The 27,513-nt window shown below is 39.9% G+C and overlaps 1 protein-coding gene and 1 non-coding gene across 22 annotated transcripts in view; one reads left to right on the forward strand and one right to left on the reverse strand.

The window, feature by feature from the left end:
* The window catches only part of CADPS2 (calcium dependent secretion activator 2), a 525,179-nt gene that overhangs the window by 26,854 nt on the left and 470,812 nt on the right, over positions 1-27,513 (reverse strand). For all 21 annotated transcript variants that reach the window (XM_013050847.2, XM_045062940.1, XM_045062933.1 and 18 more), the window contains 4 exons: positions 25,082-25,156; positions 14,946-15,029; positions 14,807-14,839; positions 939-1,046 (listed from right to left, as the gene is read on the reverse strand). In XM_013050847.2, coding sequence (XP_012906301.2) covers positions 939-1,046; positions 14,807-14,839; positions 14,946-15,029; positions 25,082-25,156 — 300 coding nt within the window. The remainder of the gene's footprint in view (positions 1-938; positions 1,047-14,806; positions 14,840-14,945; positions 15,030-25,081; positions 25,157-27,513) is intronic.
* LOC123387098 lies at positions 19,245-19,348 on the forward strand. Its single transcript, XR_006601460.1, has one exon. It is a non-coding gene; the product is annotated as a U6 spliceosomal RNA (small nuclear RNA).

The following is a 27,513-nucleotide window of genomic DNA, read 5'->3' on the forward strand; positions in this document are numbered from 1 at the left end:
CGTTTAAGAACCAGCGCTGTGCTGAGTTACGTGAAATTACATCCCGGCAAAGCACCCTTTTCCTTGGACTTGACTGTTAAATAATTATAAATGAGTGACAACGTCGTGATGGAAATGGGTTGCTCTCTTAGTTTCCTTTGCAGGTACTCGACAAATGAAACTTAATGATCATGCTCTTTAAACAACAATCCCCCATTTCTGGGAGTTGCCATGGGTCAGTGAAGACTTCTGTCCTGATAAAACTACAGGGTTATGCTGTTAGCGCGCCATCAGCGCTGTAAACCAAGATAAAAAATGTTCCAGAGGGCGCCTGGGTGGCTCAGTGGGTTAAGCCGCTGCCTTCGGCTCAGGTCATGATCTCGGGGTCCTGGGATCGAGTCCCGCATCGGGCTCTCTGCTCAGCGGGGAGCCTGCTTCCCTCTCTCTCTCTCTGCCTGCCTCTCCATCTACTTGTGATTTCTCTCTGTCAAATAAATAAATAAATATCTTAAAAAAAAAAAAAAGTTCCAGAAAGGAGAATGGCAGGTACTTGCCTTTACTGCCGCTTTGGTCTTGGTTTAACTAAAGAGCATCCTATCGACTCAAAAAACTTTTACAGTTAGAGCCAAATCCGTTATAACATGATTCTGTTTATGGAATGCGGCAAAGGCGAGTGAAAGAACGCTGTACACAGTGACAAACTGGGTATCATCTTGCTTGTTAAAATTAACCTTCGAAGGTTTTTGAGACTCTCATTCTAACAGTGACAGTTTTCATGTACAAAAGAAGCCAATTAGGCTTCTGTCAACAGTCAGAGAAATAAAAATATCAACTACATTAGCTGTATAGAAGAAAAAGGATCGGAAAAGGAGTCTGCTTTGCAAGCACACCATCAAAATGCAATTTTTTCTGCACCTATTTCTACGATGCCAGGAAGCCTTGCAAGGACAGTTACTTACATCAAACAGCTTTTCTATATACATTTCCTCATTGACCTTTTCTCGAAGAATATCCTGGTTTTGCCGAACAAACATAATGTAGGTGTCTGCTAGATCCATTCCCGGTTTCTGTTGTGAGGGAAAAGCATGGGGAATAAAAGATCAGGTCTCAGTTGTGAAAGCATTATTTATTTAATCAGAACCTTAGAAAATAATTCCCAATATCATTTCAAAAATTACATTAGTAAAATATGCTCAATACCAAATCGACAATGAGCACCTTCGGTAAATTCCATAATTTAAATAAATAAAAGTTTATTATTGATGACTGTAATTTGAGGTCATTAGTAAAAGAAGTAGAGATGTGTGGTTATAAACTAAGGGCTATCTTGAAAGGTTAATACGCCAAGTATAAATGAATGTATTTTTTTTTTAAAGTCCCCACTTGAAATAATGATTTCCTAATTGGCAATATAAGTTATTGTCACTATTTCTGGCTGGTTATACATATATGTTAAAACCCAAAATGCTAGTTTTCCTTGGACTGCCTTCCTCAACTACTGTAGGTGTTCAAGGCATATAAGCTAAATTTTCTTATTAATTTGAATAAAAGATTATTAGGAAGATCTTGGGCAAAACAATTTAATGGATTACAAACTGAAATGGAAACCAAAATTTTGAGGATCACCCATTGGTTCTGCTCATTCCTATTTATCAATACTAGCTCAAAGATCTGTTTTATTTTAGAAATACAGTAGGAATACTGATGAACCGATTTCATAGGAAGAGTTTAAAGTGTGAATTAGGTAACCTTCTGAAGTTATCCAGCATCTGGTGTCTTGTAATGTTAGGGGAAATAGAGCAGAGTCTACAAAGCCAGTACCAGGAAGGGACAAAAACCTGAATGGCTTCTAAAGGGTTTTCCTTCCAGACTTATCTTTAGTTCTTTTTTGAGTTTCGAAGAGATAGACTAGTTATTAAATGATTTGAATGATCTCCACTTGGGGTTGATCCATAATCTGTATTGAGTCATTCATTTGCTTAGAAGATGGCATTAACAAAATGGTGGAACTGATGCCCAAATGAGCCAGTCTTGTATCATCTCCTATCCATAAAATGTACTGACAACCTCCATCAACAGACTCATTTTGCTAAAATCTTGCAGAGAAATGAGGTGAAAGGGAATCTGGGCCGTTTCACTATTACCACTGCAGGAAAAACAAGGCATACCTCTGAGTGTTGTGGTAGCGCTTCTCCTTAAAAGGACAACGTTCTTATTGTTTTTTTGGTGAGGGGAGTGTATTTTATAAACCATGATAAAACTGCCCATCTCTTTAGCAGTGCCCAGTATAGGAAGTACACATCTCATTAATAAAAATTACTTTGATTTTTTGGTAACAAAGTTAGTTCTGGGTAATGAGAGTCACAGGAAGCTCTTACTGCTCTTATATTTGGCCTAAAGGGAAATATATACCACATAAATTCAAAGATCCTTTCAAACATGACCCAATAAAACAAACGGTTATTAGCTATAATTTGAAACAACTACTTATGTCTTCGTAAGATGTCTTCACTGGTCTTCCCTTGATGAACACGCACATACAAGGTAGGGAGTATGTTTCAAACCTAATGGAGGCAACTTCTATTCATTTCTTCACTATTTTTATGCATAATTCTCTTAAGCAATGTCTGAAAGTTTAAACAAAATGACAAGGCTAACCAAGAGAGAAACCTAGGTTGTTTCTTCTTTTTTTGGGGCAGGGGGGGAGGAGGTGTTATTAGATCAGTTTTTCCCGTGAAGAGGCAGGGTAATTTGCACAAAGTTTACTACTATTAATACTTGAAGACAGCTAACCCAAAAGATAAATACTTCTCTCCATGTTTCTCAAACTTTGTCAAAACACCAAAAAATGAGAACATTCAGAAAACATACTGCCACAGGATGAAAAGGAAAAAGAACATTTTTCTACGCATAATGGATCGTGTACAGGAAGGTAGCTCAGCATCAGAGGTTCCATCAGGTGCCTGGAAACATACTACTATGATATACATAATAACAAGGCAGTTGGGCACAGCTTAGCGAAACTGGGGGTTAAAGAATATGCAAACAAGAGGCTTGCTTGTTCTACTATTTCTCACACCTGCCAAACCCCATTTTTATTTCTTTCGCCAGAAGAGTAGGCTTACAAATTTAATCTAGTCAATCACGTGACCCATCAGACTCATTGGAAACCAAGCTATAGCTTGGAGGACTGGGGAATAGTGACTTTAAACACTTGCCATAGATTCTAAGGTCTTTTGTCCTATTTCTTTAATTCCTTTCGAGATAACATTCGACATAATAAAACCCCATCCAGGAAGAGTTTATCTTCTAACATCTAAAACTAACAAACACTTTATGGTTTAAGCCTAAAAGAAAATTAAATGCTGTTCCCTTTGGCAGACCCAAGAGAGAAGATACTGAAATCTGTAGGTTGAGACAGTTCTACACTTCCTAAGGAAAAAAAGAATCTCTGGTTGAGGGTGTGAAGTAAAGCTCATTTAAAAGTTTATTTCAACAAAATTAAGGGCTTATCTTTTTTTTTTTTTTTTTTTTTAAATTATGTTCTTCCCCTTTTGGCAAATTAAGATCCACTTGCCTGGAAAACAAAACCTTGAATTCTTACATTACTCATTAGCATTATTTCTTTCTTTATCTTTGAGCTGTTTACCTATTCTTGAAACTGTGACATATGGGAATTTCACACCTAGTGAATATATTTTCATGTAGCTGTGGCATGAGACTATAATCATTAAAAGAATATACACAAGTAAAAGTAACTGCAACAGTTGGTGACATTTACCAATTAGAATTATAGTTCTTTATCCTTCCTTTAGTGTATGAAGGGTAATTATCTCTGATAAATTGCTGAAAAAGATGTAATTTTCCTTTTAAACAGTTTCTACTTATAGTACAAATGTGTTTGGATAGAAGACATTATTGCTGGTTCAGTGCTCCTTTGTGCAAAGACTCTGTTTTATGGCAGTAAAATTTACATACTTTGGAAGTCACTGCATCTAATTCCATTATTACATGTTATGCCTTTGATTCCATCATTCCATAGAGTCTTAGTAGGAAATGAAGTTCTGCTAAAAAGCAGAAACTGAACATACTCTCTTAAGGTTTGGGTTTTTTTGTTTGTTTTGGTTTGTTTGGTTTTGGTTTTTTTGGGCGTGTCAGTGAATGGGATGCCTGTCACTGCCCGGCAGAGATGACAAATTGTTACATGTGCTGGTGCAGGTGGGTGTCCACTAGCCTTAGCAAACAGATACCTAGTAAACTTCAGGAACTGTTGATTTGGATGAGTTTTTATCAAGAATACTGTATTCTGCAGACCTATATTTAGAAATCTTTTCTAAATGGTAATTATAGTTTTCTTAATAAATAGGAGAGGAGAACAATTAAAAACCAAGTAGCAAGCACTTTATGGATTTAACGCCACTTAGAGTCCATGTGTTTTTTTTTTTTTATTCCCTCATTTAAAGCTCTGAGATCCATGGTTCACCAAGCACTAACTCCTCCATCTTGTTTATTAGGATAGTAATCTCTAAATCAAAATAGGAATTCTCGAATTCTAATTTGATTTAAAAAAATTTGGCTAACAAAGTTATAGTAAAAGGACACAAACATCTAAAAACTTCGCCCATGAGCATCAAGAAATCAATAAAAGAGGAAGGAAAAGAAGGACCTTCAGGGGAGTGCCCCTGACATTGGGTGCGAAAGTAAGAGAATAGAACAGTGATTGACTAAGTTTGGGTAAGGGTGTAGGCTCCAGTAATTTTTTTTCAACCATTAATCACCAGTTAACCTAGTGAGATGAAAATGCTGTTGAGAAAGAGAGAAAAAAAATTCCTTGTTAATTACACGCTGCAAATGCTCTTACTTCCTGCTGCTACACCTAATCCCACAGGTGCAAGTCTTCACTCTCCCTATTCACGGGTAGGTATGTGCAATGCTGCAGTCATTTTCCACAGCAACGGATTTAGATGCAGAGGAAGCCGCTTAACCTTCCACGGGAGGTTAACAAGACACTATGCAAACACTGTCATGGTGTCTATTTAACAAGGAGACGATTTCTTAACTATTCTATTCCAGTCTCAAGGATGAACTAGAAGCTACAGTATAATTGACTTAATTTGAAAGTGCGCTTCTCATAACCTACAAAAGCTTGCCTCGAAGAAACAATCAAGAGTGGGACTGTGATATCCTGGTTTATGATAATCTGTGCATAAGAATCTTCAGAGATTTAAAACAATGGCAGGTCTCCTCAGTTCGAAACCGTAATAACAATTTCTACTTCAGCTCCAGCACTGCAAGTTCGAAGTCAGTCTGTAACTGATCATCAGAGAACGTAGGGCATCATTCTACAAACACAGGACTTATCCCAGGTTTTTTAATTTTTTAATTTTATTTTTTTAAAAATATTTTTTACTTCATAAGACCACATTTTTAAAAAAATATTTTATTTATTTATTTGACACACAGGGATCACAAGTAGGCAGAGAGGCAGGCAGAGAGAGAGTGGGGGAAGCAGGCTCCCTGATGAGCAGAGAGCCGGATGTGCAGCTCGTGACCTGAGCTGAAGGCAGAAGCTTTAACACACTGAGCCACTGAGGCACCCCTTATCCCAGGTATTTTTAACAATACATATCTTCCTTTCACTGTGTAATATATTCTTTATTACTTGGGCACTTATGCAGAAATTTCTACAGTTTTCCATTTGAGTGAAAATGTTCTTAAGGTGAAGCTTCTCAAAAACATTTGCAGTAGGTTAAGTGAATTATATAGTCTCAAAAACCTAAAAAAATAGGTTTGAGTACACCTGTGATGATTAGGTTGCAAAAATATGTATTTACCAATTTTGTACAAAGTAGAATAATTATATTGTATTCACATAGAAAAAGCAAAAGCAAAAGGAAATAAACAGAACTAGAGCCTTCGAACTAGAGTAGCCCATCTTAAATATTACCAAAGCCCAGGAAGAGGAATAATTCATAAGTTGGGGTGGGAGAGAAATGTGAACAATGAAAATGTCACAAAGATATAAAATTTTCAAAAGCTTCTAATAATAGTTTATCTAACTCTTTTAAAAAAATGAAAAAAAAAAAAAAAACAAAAACCCAACCCCTCATTGTTCTAGAAAAAACAACCCTCCTATTATTTCCAAGCAGTGAAATGGCCACAGTCATCTTTCTCTTTGTTAAATTCCGAAGTATTCAAAATTCCCTTAACTCTATTACACATTTTGACTCCAAATTGGAAAGCAGAAAATTCTGAATTAAAGGCAACAGCGCCCACATCCATTCAAAAACCTCTTTTAGATACAGAACATATCATAAATGTTTTAAGTATGCACGTTTCCTTCATTCACACATTTCTGAGGGAGAGAGTTCCATTACTCCAGCTTTCTTGCTCTGGATAAGGTTCTTCTGTCTGCCCCTGGGAGTATAATTAGTAGAAAGCACATTCTGACCATAATGCTATGAGAGTAGATCACATCAGAATCTGCTATCCTCGTACTCACACTAATACTCATACCTTATGTGATCATATTGTTTTTAGTCCTAAATTCACATGGATGCCTCACACTATGTGGTGATATATTTTACTATTCACAGATCTAAGCATTTGCATGTACACTTTGTTGTATCACTGGGGGAAAAATCCTTCCAAAGAGGAGGTTCTTTTAAGTACTAAAAGGGATACTGAATAATAGTTTAAAATAGCAGCCTGAAATGCTCAAGGCAAAGAGGCAGGTTGACTTTGAACTGAGATTTATGGGCTCACAGTATTTCTCTTGCTAGTTCTAATCTGCAATGAGGATCACTAACATCTCAGAGTTTGGAGGAACAGGTGCTGATACAGTACCACCATGCCAGGAAAGTGCTAATACGTGTAGCACATGATTCCTTTCTACTCTTATTTTCATGAGTAATGATTGTAATGATGATGAAGGTATTCGATTCTCAGTCTATAACAGTGTTCACTAACCTCTCCCTCATCTGGCTACAGTTGTTATGAGGAAACTATACTGAAGACTTGAAGACATGAAATTAAAATGTTGTGGGTATTATTTCATTTAGCTTTTAAAATTTAGATTGACTCGGACTGATTTACTCAGTCCCAGTTTGGAACATTTCAGATTTTGGCTTAAAGGAGCCTTGAGGATGTACAAATGTCAAAGTCCAGAGGCAGTCGGTTGGTCTTCCCTTGTATGAGAACAGCCAGCCAGCCAGAACAGAACAAACGAAAGGAAAAACAAAGGAAGAAAGATGGGAGAAGCAAAATGCTTATCTAGGAAGGGCAGCAGGCAACCTCCTCTGTTCCTAATATGGCGAGACTTTAGTCTGGTCCTGGTGTGCATCTCTCCCTCTGGGGGAGTATTTCCCAGTGGGGAGGGGCTCCATCCTCGGGGTTCTGCCTGGCTCTCATTCTGACAGAAAGCACTGAGTATTCAAGTGGCCTTATCTAAGAAATAAACAATATCTGAAGCAAAGGAAGGAAGGAAAATACCATTGTCATTGAACTGACCAACTATATTTTTAATTAAAAAAATCTTTATTCAACTGTTAACCATGACCAAAGGGTACTAATATATTTTTTTAAAGTAATCACTATACCCAACGTTGGGCTCAGGCTCACGACCCCAAGATCAAGAGTCATATGCTCTACCAAGTTGGCCAGCCTGGTGTCCTGTGACATGGTGGTCTAGTTGGTGGTCTAGGTGACCTTTAAAGGTCACCACTGACATGGGGCACTTGGGTGGCACAGTCAGTTAAACCTTCAACTTGTAGTTTTGGCTGGTGCCTGATCTCTTGTGGTGAGACTAGCCTCCATATGGAGTGCGTTAGGCACAGAGTCTGCTTGGGTTTCTCTCTCCCTCATCCTCCCTCCTCCCCTCAGCACACTCTCCCTCTCTCACTGAAATAAATAAATCAATCTTGAAAAAAAAAATGTCACCACCGATCTATGCAAAGTGCTTAACATTTGAAAAAAATGAAAACAATCTGATTTTTTTCACTCTGTTGAATGCAAATGATTTTTCTTTTAGAAAACAATCATGTTCTGAAGCAAGGAATGATAAATGCACAATGTATAAAAACAGGAAGCATCATTCCAGGTAGAAGCAGTAACAATCCCATTTATTTCAATTGTGCTTTACCTTTACCATGAACTTCTATACTAATATGCCTGTTGGAACTCCTAAGAACCTAGTGAGGGAGACAGCACAGGGATTATCCATTATATTCAGTGTACGGTGGGAAAATGGAAGCCCATGAGTCAGACAGCTAATAGCAGGCAAAGGGTGGGATGTGAACTAAATCTTGGACTCAGAGCAAGTCTGTACAGTATAGAGTTGAATTTAAGCCACACTTGGCAGATTAGACATTTTTGGCTGTGTCATAAAGAAGAGACAGCATTTGAAAGAACTATTAATGAAGACAAGAGAAAAATCATCTCCATTTCTCAGGACAGACAACCAGGCTTGGGTATCAGCACTAGGAAGCACAGCAGTGGAGCGTTTCCCCTTTGCTTCCTCCTTGGTCTTGGTCACAGTCATCCTTGACATGCCCTCCAGGTCTCTTGAGCTGTGTCATCTCACTATCTAGCACAGAGGTCATATGCATTGTGTGTGCTAATGTTAAGACAATTTTCAATAGGCATTGTACACCTATCCCTCACCACCCAACATGCCCCATAACTAACATGACCTATAATTTAGTCGTCCATAGAATGGGTATGTTACAGAAACTGCAGGAGTCCTGCTAACTGTGACATTTTATCATTCTATGAATTCTTTTTTTTTTTTTTTTTTTTTTTTTTTTTAAAGATTTTATTTATTTATTTGACAGAGATCACAAGTAGGCAGAGAAGCAGGCAGAGAGAGATGAGGAAGCAGGCTCCCCGCTGAGCAGAGAGCCCGATGCGGGGCTCGATCCCATGACCCTGGGATCACGACCCGAGCCGAAGGCAGAGGCTTTAACCCACTGAGCCACCCAGGCGCCCCTCATTCTATGAATTCTTAATATCTGTCCTGTTCTATGCAAGAAACAGCAGAGACCGAATATGTCACCTGGAAAATGATGAGAAGTTGAGGAACTAGGGAAGAAATACTGTGGACAAAAGGCGCAACACCTATCACGATTAGACCAGAGTTAGAGGTTTTTTGGAGGAAACCATAGAGTATTTATTAAGAGAAAACACTATGAACATAATTTATCACTCTTGCTGTTGACCTCAATCAGTTGACTGAGGGAGTATTCATCAGGTTTCTCCATGATAACCCAATGACTTCCTCCCTCGCCCCCACCCCCCTCCCATCCTCCTCATAGGCAGTCACTATGCACAGCCTTTGTGGTGGCGAATTAAGCTGTCTCCTTGCAAATAAAGTATCTACACTAACTATTGGGAACTCTTCTGTAAGGGAGGTTTATCTTTCTCATCATGTGTTTGCTCAAACATTTACTTGTATGAGTGTGGACTAATGGATGTTTATTTTATACTTTGGGTTATACTCTAACACTACCTAATTTACTTACTTGTTCAAATGATCCTAGCTCAGGCCATTGGGAGCTCTTTCAGAGGCCTCCTGTGTCTCTTAACATATCCCCTATCGTTGTGGGTTATTTTTTTTTTTAAACACCTCCTTACTTTCTGTCACTATAAGATGCTCCAGGCTCATCTTGTGTCATTTCTGCCCCAGTCCTAGTATCTGCCATTTCTCCAGAGAGTCCTGGTTCACTTTATGTGAGATCAGATACTAAGGGCTGGGCACTAGGTATGGTGACTGCTACTGGGGTATCGTTGCTTCTGGGCTCTCTCAGTTAACAAGCCAAGGAAATATATGCATATATTAATATTTCTACATGTAAACAGCTCTATGTTAAGTTCAAGACAAATTTACACTAATGTCTCCAACTCTAACCCATTACCACACAGACTGTTCTATCCGCCTCCTTGTTTCCAACCTCTTACTCCAACAGGGAGAAACTTGGCTTTCACCAAACACCATCCCTGTACTTAATCCTTCACTTCCAGTGGATAGGTGTAATGGTTTCTGAATTGTTAACCTGTGGGGAAACGCTTTATCAACTAGACCACCAAGCTTATGTTCAGTTTCTTTCTCCTTTATTATTAGAGACTCCAGTCATTTCCAAAGTCACTCAAATCAGCACTTTTTCCTCCACCTTTTTCAGTGACGTTATTCCACACATTTGCAATAGAATTTGATTTTTAAAAAATCCAAATCTTCTTTCTGTCCTGGGATCCCAGGATATCCTATTTGATCTTTTAAAAATTGGCCCATGTTCAGGTTCGATCGTTGCTGCAAAGTTAGGTTTTGACAAGTACATAATATCATGGAACCATTACAGTGTTGCATAGAATAGCTTCACTGCTCCTAAAAGTTTCCTGGGCTTCACCTTGTTGTTTCACTGACCTTGAACTTATGGCAACCACTGATCTGTTCTATAACCTTTATAGATTTTGCCTGTATTAAGAAGGTGATACAAATGGAATCATAGCCGACTTCTCAGACTGGCTTCCTTCACTTGGCAATATGCCTTTAAGATTCATCTTTATCTTTATCTCTATGTGGCCCATTAGCTGATTTCTTTTTCTTTTTTTTTCTGGATAGTATTCCAACTGTTTCATTCATCTATTGAAGGATATTTGGGTTCCTTCCAATTTTGGGTGATTATGAGTAAGTTTGATAGGAATATTTGTGTGCAGGTTTTGGTGTGGACGTACATTTTCGGATCATTTGGATAGATACCTATCCAAATAGGTATCTGGTGGGTTGCATGGAAAGATTGTTTAGCTTCTTACTATTTGCGATGACGTGGACAGAACTAAAGGGTATTATGCTGAGTGAAATAAGTCAGTCAGAGGAAGACTATTATCATATGATCTCCCTGATATGAGGAAGTTGAGAGGCAATGTGGGGGATTTGGGGGGTAGGAAAACAATAAATGAAACAAGATAGGATCTGGGGGGAGAAAAACCATAAGAGACTCTTAATCTCAGAGAACAAACTGAGGGTTGCCAGGGGGAGTGGGGTAGGGAGAGGGTGGTTGGGTTATGGACATTGGGGAACGTATGATCTATGGTGAGTGCTGTGAAGTGTGTAAACCTGGCGATTCACAGACCTATACCCCTGGGGCTAATAATACATTATATGTTTATAAAAAAATAAAAAATTTTAAAAAAGATTGTTTAGATTTGTAACAAACTGCCAATCTTCCCCAGTGGCTGTGCTGTATTACATTTACACCAGCAAGGAAAGAGAGTCCTTTTGCCCTGCATCCTTGTCAACATCTTGACAATTTTTAGGCAGACCAGGACAATACTTCGCCAATTTTTAAAAATTAAAATTAAAATTTAAACCACACTAATAGGCATGTAGGGGTACCTCATTGTTTAACTTGCATTTCCTGGGGCGCCTGGATGGCTCAATCAGTTAAGCATCTGCCTTTGGCCCAGGTCATGAACTCAAGGTCCTGGGATCAAGCCCTGAATCAGGTTCCCTGCTCAGTGGGGAGCCTGCTTTTCCCCTCTCCCTCTTCCTCTGTGCTTTCTCTCTCAAATAGGTAAATAAAATCTTTAAAAAAAAATCCTTGAGTTTCCCTACCAACAAATGACATTGAGCCTCTTTTCATATGTTTATTTGGTAGCTATATGTCTTTGTGATAGTGTCTTTTCTGATTTTTTTTTTTTTTGCCATTTTCCAAATTGGATTGTTTCCTTATTGCTGAGTATTAAGAATCCTTTGTTCATTTTAGATACAAGTTCTTTACCAAATATGTGTCTCTGGCTTATCTTTTCATTCTCTTACCAGTGCACAGTAGTTAATTATTAAGTCCAATATAGAGACTTTTTCTTTCATGGAGGTTTTTGGTGTTGTACCTAAAGCCTCATCACCAAACCCAAGACCACATACATTTTCTCTTACATTTTCTTCTAAAAGTTTTATAGTCTACCTTTTACTGTAGGTTTTTGATCAGTTTTGAGTTAGCTTTTGTGAAAGATGAACTAGTGTTCTTTACCCTCATGAGGTTCTCCTTAAAAGACTGCTTTAGAAAGGCATAGTTGTTGGGGTTTTAGCATAAAAAATAGTGTACAGTCAACAGCAACTTCTGGCTGCTGAAGTTAATCTTCACCGGCATCAGTAGTAGAGACGTAGTGTCAGGTCTGAGCGAGAAGCTCCTCCATTAGTAATCTGCCATGGCCAGACTGTGTCTATGGTTGAGTATGCTCTGCTGGAGCAGGGGGACAAGGTGATTTAATGACACTGGTAAGCTGAATCCATCTACACAGTGATGAGTGACTGGCATGATAAAGGGCTTGGGTACAGTTGTTGTAGCTGTTTTAGTGCATGTCTATTTCTCTCTCTCTCTCTCTCTTTTATCCTGGACACTGATTGGCTTGTGGGCTGTCAATGTATAGTTTCATCATGTAAGCTTGGGACCTAGCACTTAGTGTTAAATAAATATTTAATTAGTGAGTTCAGTGAAGAAATTGAAGATGTCTAATATAGAAAGTAAGAATTCCTCAGACAATATATCTCTTTCAATAGCCACCACATCCTTTGGGAAGAGGAGACATGATTAATTATCATCAAATATTTGGAGGGCTGTCATGCAGAAGAGGGATTAGAACCAAGGTAGAATTCACAGAGGTACAGAATTTCAACTCATTATACGTCAGAGGAGGAAAGCCTGCAATCACTGAGAAAATTAAAAAAGCCTGAATGAATCTTTGTAAGGGATATCAAGAGAGGAACTTTCTGCATTGAGAAGGAGAATGAATGAACCACTTTCTATATCTTTCAACTCTGAAGCTCTATAAGGCATAACAGGTATAGAACAGGGTCAAATTAAGAACTTCAAAAGCCCTGGAGCGCCTGGGTGGTGCAGTTGGTTAAACATCCAACTCTTGGTTTTGGCTCAGGGAAGGATCTCAGGGCTCATGATACTGAGCCCTGAGTCAAGGTCCTCCACTCAGTGTGCGGTCTGCTTGAGATTCTTTCCCCGTCTCCCTCTGCCCCTCCCTCTTGTGCTCCCTCCCTCTAAAAAAGATGTAAAAAAATCTTTAAAAAAAAAAAAGTCCCAAAACTTCAAAAACCCTAAGAACAGAAATATTTATATGGTGTCCTAGTCCACTTGTATTTCAAAATAAAAACAAAGCTGTATTGTAAAATATGTTAGGAATGCCAACGAATTTCACATGTTCCTATTACGATCAGTTTCTTTCTTTTTAAGACATATGTTAGGAATTCCAAAGAATTTCACATGTTCCTATTACGATCGGTTTCTTTCTTTTTAAGACAGAAAATACAAACTCTCCTTAATCTTTCCTCCCTCTCTTTTCTGCTGTCATTTTTGCAAGACCTTATATCTGGGATTATTTCTGTTTATCACCCAGTGCTGATTTTCTGATTCTAGGTACAAGACAAGGAGTATACCAAGACTTCTTTGGGAATCATCTGTGAAATAAAAAAGCCTTGTTCCAAAGAAACCCAATGCAAAGGCAGCAAAGTCCATGGCCTTTTCATTTAAAATATCCATGTATACTCTTAACTATAGGGAACAAATGGATGGTTACCAGAGGGGAGGTGGGAGAGGATACAGGGATTAAGGAGTACCTTTATCAGGATGAAAAAAGGTTAAAAAATCTATTTACAATAATTATGGCAGCAATAAATCTGGGGCTATTCAGTCCATAGTATAAAATGTGGTTCTGCACTTTAAAACTCTAGCACTCTAGAACTGCTATATATAGCTGGTCAGCCCTTAAACCACCGGCATTCACAATGACAGTCGAGATAGGATGCTACCCAAGCACAGTGTTGAGCAAAGATGAGATGACTTATATCCCATCTAGTTTTAATTTGTAAGTTTCATTTTCATTGTGCTTAAATTCTTTGAAAAGTGATACATATGCCAAGATATATGGTTAAGCAGAACATACTAGGACTTGATCACATAATGTGATAAGAGGATGAAGGCAAAAGTAACTTGTGAAGATTACCAATTTAAAAGACTGCACTAACTTGTTGATTACATTTACCCTGTGAATTTTCTTTCTTTCTTTCTTCTTTTTTTTTTTTTTAAAGATTTTGTTTATTTATTTGATAGGCAAAGATCACAAGTAGGCAGAGAGGCAGGCAGAGAGAGAGGAGGAAGCAGGCTTCCTTCTGAGCAGAGAGCCTGATGTGGGGCTCAATCCCAGGACCCCGGGATCATGACCCGAGCTGAAGGCAGAGGCTTTAACCCAGGTGCCCCTATCCTGTGAATTTTCTAATTGTAGCTCATGGTATCTTAATCTTTGAACAGATTTACAGGCTACAAATTATTTCCCAAGAACTGTGCGAAACACCAAATGCTAAGACAACAGAATATTGGCTTATAACACTTCTGTATTTAGAAAAGTTGTTTTTTAACTGGTTCATCTTTTTTGTCACTTTAACTCCTATTAGAAACCTGTTACAGCTTCCATACAAAGGGAAGAGAGAGTGAGAATTTTTCTATAAATGGTACGAGGCATTCACTACCTGGTCCTAGAGTATTAGAAAAAACTACCCTCTGCAATTGAGCTGACATGTTCTCATAATGACTTTACCTCCATAAGAGTTCCCAAGCTAAAACGGAAAAAGTACACTGAAATGATCATGTCAGGCCTTCTTATGAGGGTTAGCACTTGCTTAAGGAAAATAAACTGCTCCTTGAGGGAATGGCACTCACTGCTTTAAAGATCTGAAATAAACCTTTGGTAAACCATAATTATTTTAAAAAGAATTATACACACATACACATACAGAGTTTTTAATAGCAAATAAAAAAATACTTACTGGAACATCAACATATTTTGCAGCTGCTTTCACCTTAAGTGGAAAAGAGATAATTATGAGAATTATTTTCTTAACTGTGAGATAAGTACTTTGACAACAGTCAAAAGACAACAGAAGAGAATCTCATGCAAATACTTACAGTGAATGACAGAATGGATGAAAAGAAAGTGCCTTCATCATATCTTGACAGCTTAGATAACACCCCTTCCAACACTGAAACAAACTGTAATTGTTTATAGTGAGTATTTAGACTATTAAAAAAATTAATAACAGGGCACATAATTTCTGGACCAACTTCTCCCACAGCACAAAAAGCCACAATGAATAAACTGATAGTCAAGGGGCTGACTTGTAATGTTTACTCTTTCATTTTGAAGGTGGGCTCTAAGGTCCTTTTCCATTGCTTGACCAAGTGTTTTTGTTTCTTTGTTTTTTTAAGATAAAAGAATAACATGTTATAGGATCCTGATTACCAAACATGTGAGATAATTTAAACCACTGATAAATAACTTGACATTCCTGAGACTTCCTTAAAACGACTTTCAACTTCAGTAGAGATGTCTAGAAGCAATGATGGTCAAGTGTAATCAGATTCCTTTCTATCACAGATCACTTGACCATTCCCCAACTTCTATCTACAGGAGAGTTTGAATCAAAATGACCAGATAATGGAAGGAATGTGTAACATCCGAGGCTCCTGTGACCCTGCGACCAAGTCCCACATTAGTGAACAGGCATTTATGGAGCAGTTCTAATGAGGACATACAAGGATCAAATCTGCTTTCAGAGGCTTAGGAAGCACTTGGAGATCTAAGACATATGAACACTCTGTAGGCTACGAGGGAAAGAGCACTAGAGTGAACTTAATAATAAGCTCCTGATTCCACACTACTGTGTGGGTTCAGGCCAGCCACAGCACCAGTCAGTTCTTCTATCAGTTAAATAGTGTGTGTGTGTGTGTGTGTGCGCGCGCGCACGCGCGTGTGTACTGCAAGTGGTATGGAATTAAAATTTGTCTCACAAGTGTTTTACATTTTTAAAAAATATTTTTACTTATTTGACAGAGATCACAAATAGAGGGGCAGGCGGAGAGAGAGGAGGAAGCAGGCTCCTCACTGAGCAGAGAGCCTGATGTGGGGCTTGATCCCAGGACTCTGGGATCACGACCTGAGCTGAAGGCAGAGGCTTTAATCCACTGACCCACCCAGGCGCCCCGTGTTTTACCTTTCTACCATTTTATATTTCTCTGAAGTTAAAATTAAGATGTGTATACCATAATATGATTAAAAATGTGGAGAATTAAATTTCATTGAGTGGAAGCACTAAGATCTGGCACCAGAAATTAGTAGAAATCTACTGCAGTGTATCTTTCCTCTTTAGAACTAAAATAATACGCACTATTGACAAATTACATACTCCCAAAGGGAAAATACTGACAAGGTTTTTTAAATACGAAAAGGGAAATTAACGAAGGCTGGTTTTTGTTCACATCGCAGCTTCTTCAACAAAGTGATAATAGTTCCAGGGACAGAGCTTATTGGTCTCTGGTGACCAGAGAACTCACTGAGAGCACACAGGAGATAATCTTTTCTCTGTGGCTGGTCAATTACTGCAAAATAGTTTATGCAAAAGAAACAAAAACTTCCCTATAGGTTTCTCCATCACATCATGTGCGACATGATGTAAGAACACAGAAACAAAAGCACGCGAACGGCTGACTAAAATCGTATTTTTAAAGAATGAAAACTATGTGTGGCTCGTTAGTTATCCTAAGGGATACAAACAGCAAAAAACACAAAATTACAAATTGCTCACAACTAAAAGTCAATTTAGCGCTTCCTTCTGCCCATTAGGATTTCTTACCAGTCACAGCTGGCTAAACTCAACTTGATGTGGTTTGCGAAGACCCAGAAGACCAATACCCCAGGGCTCGGTCAGACCAGGGGAAGGGAATTCCAAACTTAATGGCCCTCTGTGGAAAATGCCTCATCTCCTCTAACTCAAACCTTGAGAGTCAGTGTGTGCTGGGTGATCTCATTTGCCACAAGGAGAGCGACAATTGCTATGGTTACCAGACTACCTGAGCCAGGGAAGGCTCTAGCACAGCACCTGGATCTTGGTGCCCTCAAGTGAGTATGTGTGTACACACGTAAGTGGTGCTGAGGGACCAGGCAAGGTAGAGGCAAGAGCGCTGTGGCTGGAGTTAGAGGGTCTTAGGTCAGTCGCAGCCCTGACCTGACAATTGCCATCTCTGGCTCCAGGGTGATGGTGAAACCTTGAGCTTCTTTAGTGTTAGCACATTCATCAGTCGAAGGGGGAAAACGCCAGCCATCCTGTCTGTCTTACCAGGGATCAGTGAAGCTCAGTTGAGAGGATTTATGTGAAAGGACTGAGAAAATGGCAAAATACTAAAGAAATGTGAAGAATTACTATTGCCCATATGATTAGCTAAATCACTATCCATTATATAGGTCTAAACATCTATGCATGTTAAGTCACAAATTCGTGGGGAAAGCCTTGGGATTGCTTAGTGATGAGGAGTAATAATGAGTTGGGCTACTGGCGAATGGGTCTAGTTCAATAAAAGAAACCTACTGAGGTAGAAGAGAGTTGAGGATGTCAATCAAAGACCTGCGTTCAAGTTCCACCTGCTTCAGGGCTGTTGGGCTCACAGCACGGGAAGGTGGCTTTGAACACAGGGGGTCTGGCTCCAAAGCTCATGTTCTTTACCATTAGGGGGACACAGTGGTAAGCATCAAATGAAGTAAGTCATGTGCCCAACCTATTTGTACTCAGTAAATGTCATTTTGTTATTATTGAGCCCCTAATGTGGGAAAGGAAGACAATACGAATCTTTGATCTTTCCTTCCAGGAAGACGCAAACGAGCGAGAGAGACAGACATGCACGCTACCGGTCATGACAGGCAGCAAGTTTGAAGGGCCAGTAAAGATGGGCAAACAGGGTGACTGAAATGCAAGGAGGGAAGGCATGACTTCTAACTGGACATGTTGGAAAGCTCCCAGGTGGCCCAGGAGCTGACGGGCTTCAGGATGGCAGAAACGGAGGGGATAAAGTGACAGTCGGGGGAGCCTACTGGTGGGTGGTTTTAGGGCAAAAGTCCCCCACAACAGCAGCCAGAGCTTGTCTGGCTCACCTTCTCTTGCGAGCACCTTCCAGCACCGGGTTATATCCATGTAGGTCCTACACAAGGACTAGTGGCCTGCTGTCCCCGTGTCACAACATTCTTTGCCTCCATTTTAACAATAGCGGAGAGCCTCTCCGTGAGTCCCTCCCCACCCCACAGGGTCTCTGGGGAGACATAACCCGGTGGGGACCCTGTGCTTACATGGCAGTGAACTGTGTCTGTACCCCTGGGATCAAGCAGCTGAGCCATACCGTTCCTCCAGGAAGACTGTCTTTGTGAGATTTCTCCGAGGCACACGCAGCAGAAGAGTGGCCTTAAAAACCAAACTCTATTAAAATCAAGATTGACTAATAATGATATATTTTCCATCTGGCTGTTAATTGCACAAAACAGCAAGATTCCAAAGAAATCCAGTTAAACGCTGGGTTTAGTTGCTGTGTCTTTAACTGCTTCCTGTGAACTTTCTCAGTACAGCTCGGGGAGGATATAAATACTTAGGGGTTTGCCTTGTGCTCTCTGTTCTCCTGAGGGTGTCAGGTTGGAATGAAACACTGTAATCTCTTTGTTTCCCTGCTCTTTATTGTAGATGCCATTTACTGGGTTTGTTTGAATAATATTTAACACCTAAAGTCTGTCTGGGTAATTACCAACTTTACCCCACTATGCACACTCCCAAGGAAATTAAAGATGAAAAGCACTTTGAAATGACGAGTAGAACGAAACATGCAGTATGCCACAAGGCATGGCGGTTTCAATTTCCTGTTGAATTTTAACAGGGTATAAGATTCATTTTCCCACATGTCTGGAAAGTAGACCACAAATTCTAAAACGTTACTGGGAGGATTCCAGCTACAGATCGCTGGGTTCCAAACACAGTTCCTGCTTTTTCAGCGGTGACCCTGCACGAAGGGATATCTGCCTCATTTATACTGCAAGTTGTAACATCTTCCACAGAGAAGAGATTCATCCAAATAAGACCGATCATGAAAAACTAAGTTCTTTCCCTTCCTTCTCTTTTTTCTTGGAGGGGAGGGTTAGTGGTGCTGGAGATATTGGCAGATGTTCTATATTTATCTGGTAAGATCAGGACTAGCAAGTATTGTTAAAAATCCACATGCACACCATGGACTGGAAAAAAAACCAGGCTTCCTTCCCTGAATCAGAATCTTAATGTTATAATACAATGCAATTGTCCCTTCCTCGCCCACTTTTCTTTCAACCTTTCTTCCAACTGATTGCCAAAAGGTCTTTCCAGATTTTCTGTATCTGTGTTTGGGAGGCATACTATTTGAGTGCTTGCTTCAACAGCACATATACAAAAACTGGAGTGATACAGAGAACATTAGCATGCCCCTGCCCAAGGATGGGTAGTATTTGGCAGCAAATATTTATTTGTAACATACCACGTTCCACAAAGTACCTAAGACAACCTCCGAAAGGACACATCTAGCCCAGACACTAGTCAATTCTCCACACTCTTCTCCTTGTTCCTTTTTGCATTGCCCCACAAAGAGAGTGATCTATAGTATTTTGTCTTTCCTTTCTCCTAGTGGCTCCTAATAATTCTTTTAAGCATTTAGTTGAATTTGGACAGGTATCTCCTGAATATATACCCTTGATCTAAATGAGCAAATTTAGGGGCGCCTGGGTGGCTCAGTGGGTTAAGCCGCTGCCTTCGGCTCAGGTCATGATCTCAGGGTCCTGGGATCGAGTCCCGTATCGGGCTCTCTGCTCAGCAGGGAGCCTGCTTCTCTCTCTCTCTCTCTTCCTGCCTCTCCATCTGCTTGTGATATCTGTCTGTCAAATAAATAAATAAAATCTTTAAATAAATAAATAAATGAGAAAATTTAATCAAATTACTTTAGGATGAGTTGGAATCTACGTGGTCAGGTGTGATGTATCCTCTGCCATATCTTATTCTTAAGAAAAATTTAGGGGAAAATATTCTAGGTTATCAGAAAGAATATACATATATGTCTGTATACGTTTACACATACCTCTATACCTATGAACTCAGGAAGGTAGTGTGTTCTCTTTCCTAAATCCCTTTCTGCAATAATCAAGGATTTAGTAGGTTGAATATATTACTATGCTCTTTTATTTCATACCTGGAATTTACCGAGCCCCGTTAACCAGAGTATGTCATGAGAGTGGTCACGCTCTCATTCTCTGCTCTGTTAACCACTTCCCCGATCTGTTCTTTCTCACAGCTCTCTCAGCTTTTCTTAAGCATCCTCCTGTTACAGCCATTGAATTCCATTCTCCTCCAGCTGCCCAGGGTGGTACCACAGCCTTTATGCCTCAGTGGGACGACTGTCAAAGACAACTGTCAAAGAACGGACTGGTGGGTACAACCCAGGTACAAAGGGGACCCCAGGAGACTGGGAGGTGAAGCTCCCACTCTTTCCTCTCCACTCTTGCTGCATTCTATGTAGCGTGATGGAAAGATGACAGGCCTAGGGACCATGAGGGCCAGGTCCTGGCCCCACAGCTACCGACCGTCTGACCCAGGGCCTCTGTTTCCTCGTCTGTGAACCACAGAACTGGACTCTGGGGTAAACTCTGGTTTACCCTGGGAGTTGCCTTGGGAGACGAGGCCCCACAGGCAGAGCTCTAGGCCTCCTTCCTCTCTTCACTCAAAGCAGCTTTGCACTGATCAATGTTATACTTTAGGGTGCTACCCACGATATATTTGAGAACATTAAGTGTATCTTCTAAACATTATAAAAATATTTGAAAAGTCCTTGCTAGAGGATCTCAGGGTTCCAACTCTAGCACTGTACGTGCCATGGAACTCTGGAACCTGGGGAGAAATGATGTGCATCCCCAGAGCCTTCTATAAGGAAATGTATGTAAGGATTTTTGTTTTAGATTGACAAAAGGCTATAGATACTTTTTGTTACCCAATACTCATGCTTTTTTGATGAGGAAATGAAGTTGTATAGGGAGACCCAGATGGTAACATGAAGGAACAGGACCAGAGTTCAGATCCTCCGACACTCCCACATTTTGGTCAACTAAATTATAAGGTAGTGATAAAAATGGCATTTTTGGTATCCTTTCCTTGGCAAGATTTAATGTTCCCACTATCATTTTCTTCCCTTGGTAAAATTATCTAAGTCCCTTTCTGGCTAGAAGCATCTTTACTTTTTTCCCTTTTAAGGTTGATTTTCATTTCTCCATAGGGTTTCGAGTTATGGCACATCTGCCTAAGAACAGCAGCCATTGATATAGAATCATTCCTAATGGTGAAATCTTATAATAGCATTGATAGTTCGGCTCCGTATACTTCCTCCGAATTCCAGACTCAACTATCTGATGGTCTCCTTGGCCTTCCCTCCTTCAGATATCAGTCAGCTCACTCTCCACACGTCCAGTATGACATTATGGTCTTTCCCTCAAAATCTGTTCCTCTTCCAGGCACCCTGTCAGTCGATGGCTTCAACACGCACGTTGTGCTTCCAGCCATACTCCTGGGAGCAAGCTAGGTTTTCCCTTCTCTCCCCATTACTAACCTTGGGGCTGCTGTAATAGGACACCCTAGTCTGGGTGTCATACAAACACACTTGTATTTCTCACAGTTCTGGAGGCTGCGAAGTCCACAAACTAGAGGATGGTATATTTGGTGTCTGGTAAGAACCCCCTTCCTGGTTTAGAGATGATGGCTTCTGGCCACATTTTTACATGGCAGAAGGAGTTAGGGAGCTCTATGGGGTGTTGTTTTTTTTTTTTTAAATAAGGGCATTAAATCTATTTATGAGGGTTCCATCCTCGTGACCTAATTACCTCCTAGAGGCTCCATCTCCTAATACCATCACCTTTGGGGTTATTAGGTTTCAACGTATGAATTTGGGTAGGGAGACACAAACATTTAGTCTACAGCACTCTTTAAATGTCTTCCGTGTCTTTGGGTTAGTCCACCAAAGACCAACAGAACACTCTCCACAGTACCCTCTCTGTAATCTATTTGCTACAGGCAATCAGATGGATCTTCTTATAATGCAGATGTGATTAATTCCTCACCTTTACTTGCTGCCTCCCAACCCTTCCACAGCTTCCCAATGTTCTGAGATGAAGACATTAGGTTCCTCAGGTCTGAAGTTGGGCTTTTCACCACGATTCCACTCTGCCTCTTAGGCACGGAGTTGGGCATCGTTAGTACACAAAATCAGAAGTGTGAAAGTGACAGAAATTTGTGGAATGAGCTCAAAAAAAGATGGAAGATGGCAACCCAAGGGCTACCAGCATTTAGGTACTAGGTGGAGAAAGGACACAGAGATGGAAAGCCAAGTTCTTTTCTTAGCATGGAAATGTACATGCAGTTGGGGCACATACTGCTGAGTATTAAGTATGATCTAGAGCTCGGGCTCATTCTCCAATCATTTGTGAAGATGTGTGTAGTAAGAAGAGGATATGGAGGTGGGATTGAGGAGAGGAGGTAAAAAGAAGGACGTATGCTTTCTAACTTAACCAAACGTAACAAGCATATTCATCACGATGCATAGAATAACTAAAACGTGGGAAGAAACATTTGGGATACAACGCAAGTAATTCACTGTTCTACTCTATATTGAGTTAATTATTATGCTAGGATAAAATAAAAATGTCTAGGATATGACTCTTGAAATCTGACAGGGTAAAAACAGTAAATGTAGAAGTTGCCTGTATTAATTTTTAGAGTATTTTGCGTTTCACTGATTTCCTAGACATCTAGAATCGGCATGTACATTGGATTAGGAATCTGAAGCTCAGAAGTTTGGTTCCTGACTATCTTACTTAATTGTGTGTGTGGTCGGTTTAGTAGACTACTGTGAGGATAATGTTTGTTTCTGTGAATTAGGGTAAAACTGCCCATCCCATCGGAGTTTCACAACTGGTACTTCATAAATATCCCCCTTTAAGATACCATTTCTCCAACAACAACAAAAATGTGAACATACTATCTTAGAGGGTTGTTTTGTTTTTAAATACAATAAACTGGAGTTTAAAGATCTTTCACATGATAGCGTGGATAGTGATTCATCAGAGCAATGTTTCCCAAAGTCCGGCTCACTGAACCCTTACGTCAAAATTACCGTGGTATCTGATTAAACATGTACCTTCCTGCTCCCCTTCTCAAACTTCTAATTCAGAACTGCTGGAAAGTAGGCATGGAATCCACATTTTAAATGGACCTCAAGTAATTTTGGCTTGCTAACATTTAAGAATTGAATTATAGAGCCTTATTTTCTTTGTTTAATAAAATTTTTTAAAAAACCCACCATTTATTGTCATTTCCTATCTGCGTAAACTCTCCCTGAATGACTCATAGACAATGAAGGCACCAAGTTCACTTCATCTCACTTTAGTGGGCTGTCTGTGCAGTACGGCAAGCCACTATGCTGGGCCCCTAGGAGGACGGAAACCTGCCCTGCTCTGCCTCTGAAGCTTTGTTCTCCAGTGGTTTCCCCCTCCCCCACCCACTGGATGCTTTCCCTGTTCAACTTTTCCCTTTCTACTTGTTGGTGGGTGTGTGTTGTATGGAAGGGGCAGGTATTCCTGTGGGGGTGGAAGTCAAGAGAATGGGAACAAACTGGATGGCTGGTGTTATGCTGAAATCTTCCTTGTGGCTATTTTCCATCTCAAGACTTGCTACCAAGGAATTTGGGAAATATACAAACAAACCCTCCCAAACCCTGAGAATCCCCCTGCCTCCAAAATCAAGTATAATCCCACCATCCAGAGAAGCTCTGCCAACTTTTTGGTGTTTAGCCTCTCTTTTCTCTATGTGATGCAAATTCAGATTTGAGTTTCTAAATATTTCTATTTCTGAAATAGTTTCCATTTCTAAAATATTAAGCTTTTTTTCCCATTTCATATTATATTATGAAGCCTTTCCTTTATCAATAGTCTCTGAAAGCATGGTTTCTAATTATAGATGTGTCATAGTTTACCATTCCCTTCATGTTAGATATTAAAGTTGTTTCCAATTTATCATTAGAAGTAATGTGACCATATCAACATATATATATTTTGTGCATCTCTCTGAATCGGAAAAAAATGCAAAAATACTTGTTAGGTAGAAGGGTGTTAATGTACTTGATATAGTTCCAAACTATCTCTAGGAAGGCTGTAATGAGTTATACTCCCGCAGACAGGAAGTGTGAGTGTCCCACCTCACCTTTTCTAAAACCAAGTGTTAGTTTAAAAACATCTATGCTAATTTGCTAGAAAAAGTGGTACGTTAATTGTAGTTTTTCTTCATTCCTTATAAATGATGAGTGAGGCTTAACATTTTTCATGCCTCTTGGGCATCTCTGCTTTTTCTTTTCTAAACAACATGTCCTTCATTTATTAAATTGGGGGCATTTCTTCCCTTGCTTTTTTGTACGTTCTTCTGATTGTTTTATGAGGCCTGTTTGGGGGTTCTCTGACCAAGCCTTGCAAAGAGCAAGGGCTCCATCTGCTCCTGTGAATGTATCGCTGGACCATGCCCATTCTGACTCCTCACCCTCCTGAGTTCCATTTTCTGTCTCTTTCCCCCAGACCCGGATCTTGACTGTTAGCTCATGGTGGTCTGTTCCACCTTAGTGGGATTTTAAATAGTCTAATCATTCCATGGAATACTCATTGATGCTTCATCTCTGCTTATACAATGACAGGCCATAGCCTTCGTCAGAGATATTTAGAGCATCAGATCGGAAACCATGAGAGCCTCCCCGGACTGGGGAACCTCAGACTGTCATCCTTCTCAGTCTGCCTGGGACCAGCTCTGGAGCCTTGGCACAGTCATCCCCATGACTGTGTCCCACTCAATGACCGGTGACAACTCGAATCAGCCAAACAGATAGACACATAAGAAGAGAACATAAATGTAAAATAATAAGGTCTTACTGGAAGACAGAGTTATTTTTAAAAGCCAACAGCTGCAAGAAAAGCCAAGATGAACTGTAAACACAAAATCAAAGTTGCGGACAAACAGTGTCCACATTTTGTTCAGAACTCTTCTTGAAATCTGAACTTTTCTTGCATCTCTTTGTAAAACTGTTTTTCCATTAGGTATTTAGAAACATGAGACAGATTTTTCTAAAAATTCTCAGCAAAATGATTTTTGAGTCTGACTTAAAAAGATGAATAAATAATACATTACCTTTGAAACTAGCAGTGAAATGATTTCTTTTACAGCGTTGTCAATCAAATCATCTATTTTTGAATGGTATTGTTGCTGGATATTAAAAGACAAAGATGTATTAGTTGATGTAGACACAAAACTTTTGTCCTAAGTCATAAATGCTTTAAAGCTCCTAGTTATCACATATCAGATTTACTTAAATTGATCATTTTGAACATCAGAAGAACAAAACCTTGAAAACGATCCACCCAATCAACACTTTTTACATTGTGGCTCAGAAATTTTCCCATGTGCACTGTTGAGTTAAGCAGCTAATGGGGTTATTATATAGATGAATTGGGTTCTTATTCTTATTCAGGCAGAGGAATGTGAAGGATACTTTTTGTCTTCTCCTCTATAATTAAGGTGGCCGTGTATTTTTCTAAAGGGTTGGTTTAGCTGGAGAAGCAAAAAGACTAGAAAAAGATTTAATTAATACAGCATTTCATGTCTGACAACTCTCATTCATAAGTTATTTTAAATGTGCTCCAGAAATAAAATGAGCTCCCAATTGTTCAGTCTAAAAGGACCGTTTTTGTCAGCGCGGGGAGCAGCAGTTTATACAATCCTTACAATATGCTCAAGCAAGGGCAAAATTAAAATTTCATCAACAAAGGTGAATAGATGGTAACAAATTAATAAGCCATAAAAGGTATAATGAAACAGCACTCACTCCCCACAGTTTTATCACTGCTTCCTCATGAAAAAGACGCCTTCAAGTAAATATAAAAAAGATGTATTTAAAATAAACCTGAAAGCCTCCTTTTCTGCTCTTAGAGAATACAAGAGAGTTGCATTCTTAAATTAGCCGCAGCTTCGGCAGTGTGTGAAGGCACATTCATTTAAACAGTAATTCTTGCTTTAGAAGCATTTATCTGACAGCCGATTGTCCCCAATAGCCACTTCAGAGAAAATGTGACTTGTAAAGACTAACCCTATCTTGATGGTTCAAGGCTTCTCAGAACAGCTAACATAATGCATAGAGTAAAAGTACTCAGGTCAGTATAAACATTAGACCAACTTAACAGCTGCCGGATGAATGGTTTCCTAGGATGTAAGTTTTGGAAAGCGATTTTTTTCTTCTGAAAACATGTCTCAAAGTTTCCACACACAACAAAACATCAGCGTAGGTCTGCTCTGGAATACACAGGAATGATTTCCCCCCCGTAGGCTCCGACCGTTACCAGCGGCTGTCTACCTGCACACACAGAACAGGAAGGCCCGTTCTGGGGCATGGGAATTCTCTGCTCTGCGTGTGTGAGTGTGTGCTGACAAGTGGTCTAAAATCAATAGCACACACATCAGTGTGGAACTTTCTGGGCATGTATTTCACCTAGTGAAGGGAAACATTATGTGACTGTTTTCCTGAAAGACTTACTGATTCCCAAACTTGTGCTCCCCACAGACGACTAGAAAAGAAACACAGAGCGTGGATTTCTATTAGAGTAGGGCCATGTCCTTTGCTTTTAGAACAGCTTGAAGGAAAAGGGAAGACAGTAAAGAAAAATGACAGAGAAGAGAAAGAGCCTGGAGGTCTGGCTGCTAGTGGAGGTGGCTGGGAAACGCCCTCCAGACAAAGGTACCAGAAGTCCGGGGCTCCAGCCAGTTCTACAACTGACCTGGTGTGAGGAGCTTAAGCAAATGAGGTCTGCCCACCTCTCCCTCCCTGCCCCTCTCTCTTCATACACGTCTCTCTCCGAATCTGTGTCTGTGCAGCAGGAGGAAGTAAAATACCAGACTGAGGCTCCTCTTTGGGGTAGAATAGAGGTGATGGGCTCCAAGCTTCTCACTTCCCTCTTCCCTGGAAAGTGCCACAGAACACACACGGATCAAGGTGCCCAGGCCTCGGAGTGATTAAATATATACTTGATATATTCAGGGTTTCTCTGTATTTTCCATAAGTTTCATTTTTTAAAAGATTTTATTTTTAAGTAATCTCTGTACTCAATATGGGGCTCAAACTTACAACCCTAAGATCAAGAGTTGCGTGCTCTACTGACTGAGCCAGCCGGATGGCCCTGCCCTATGTTCATTTTTTTAACTCAAGAGTAATCAAATGTCATCAAAAGGCTATTGGATATAAAACTGTTGAGCTTCTCCATTTTAAACGTTTGGACTGGATCAATTGGGACATATCCTAAAATCAAGAGATGAGCTACTGAAGAGGTTCCTTCGACCCTTTTTATCAAAAGGCAGGGAAAGGCATGGACCCCAGGAGCCATCACGTTTTCCTATAATATACACCTGTAGACTGCTGTTTTCTTTGACACCTGATCGGGCCAAAAGCAGTGAGAAGAGAAGGATGGAGGGAGGGAGTGGAGAGGGGACAGGGAAAGAGGAGGAGAGGGGTAGAGAGAGAAACGCAAAAAATTAAAAAGGAAGAAAAGGATACTAAATGTACCATCCAAGGG

The sequence above is a fragment of the Mustela putorius genome, unplaced genomic scaffold (assembly GCF_011764305.1).
Source record: "Mustela putorius furo isolate JIRA1106 unplaced genomic scaffold, ASM1176430v1.1 tig00003845_pilon_pilon_pilon, whole genome shotgun sequence".
Lineage (NCBI taxonomy): Eukaryota > Metazoa > Chordata > Mammalia > Carnivora > Mustelidae > Mustela > Mustela putorius.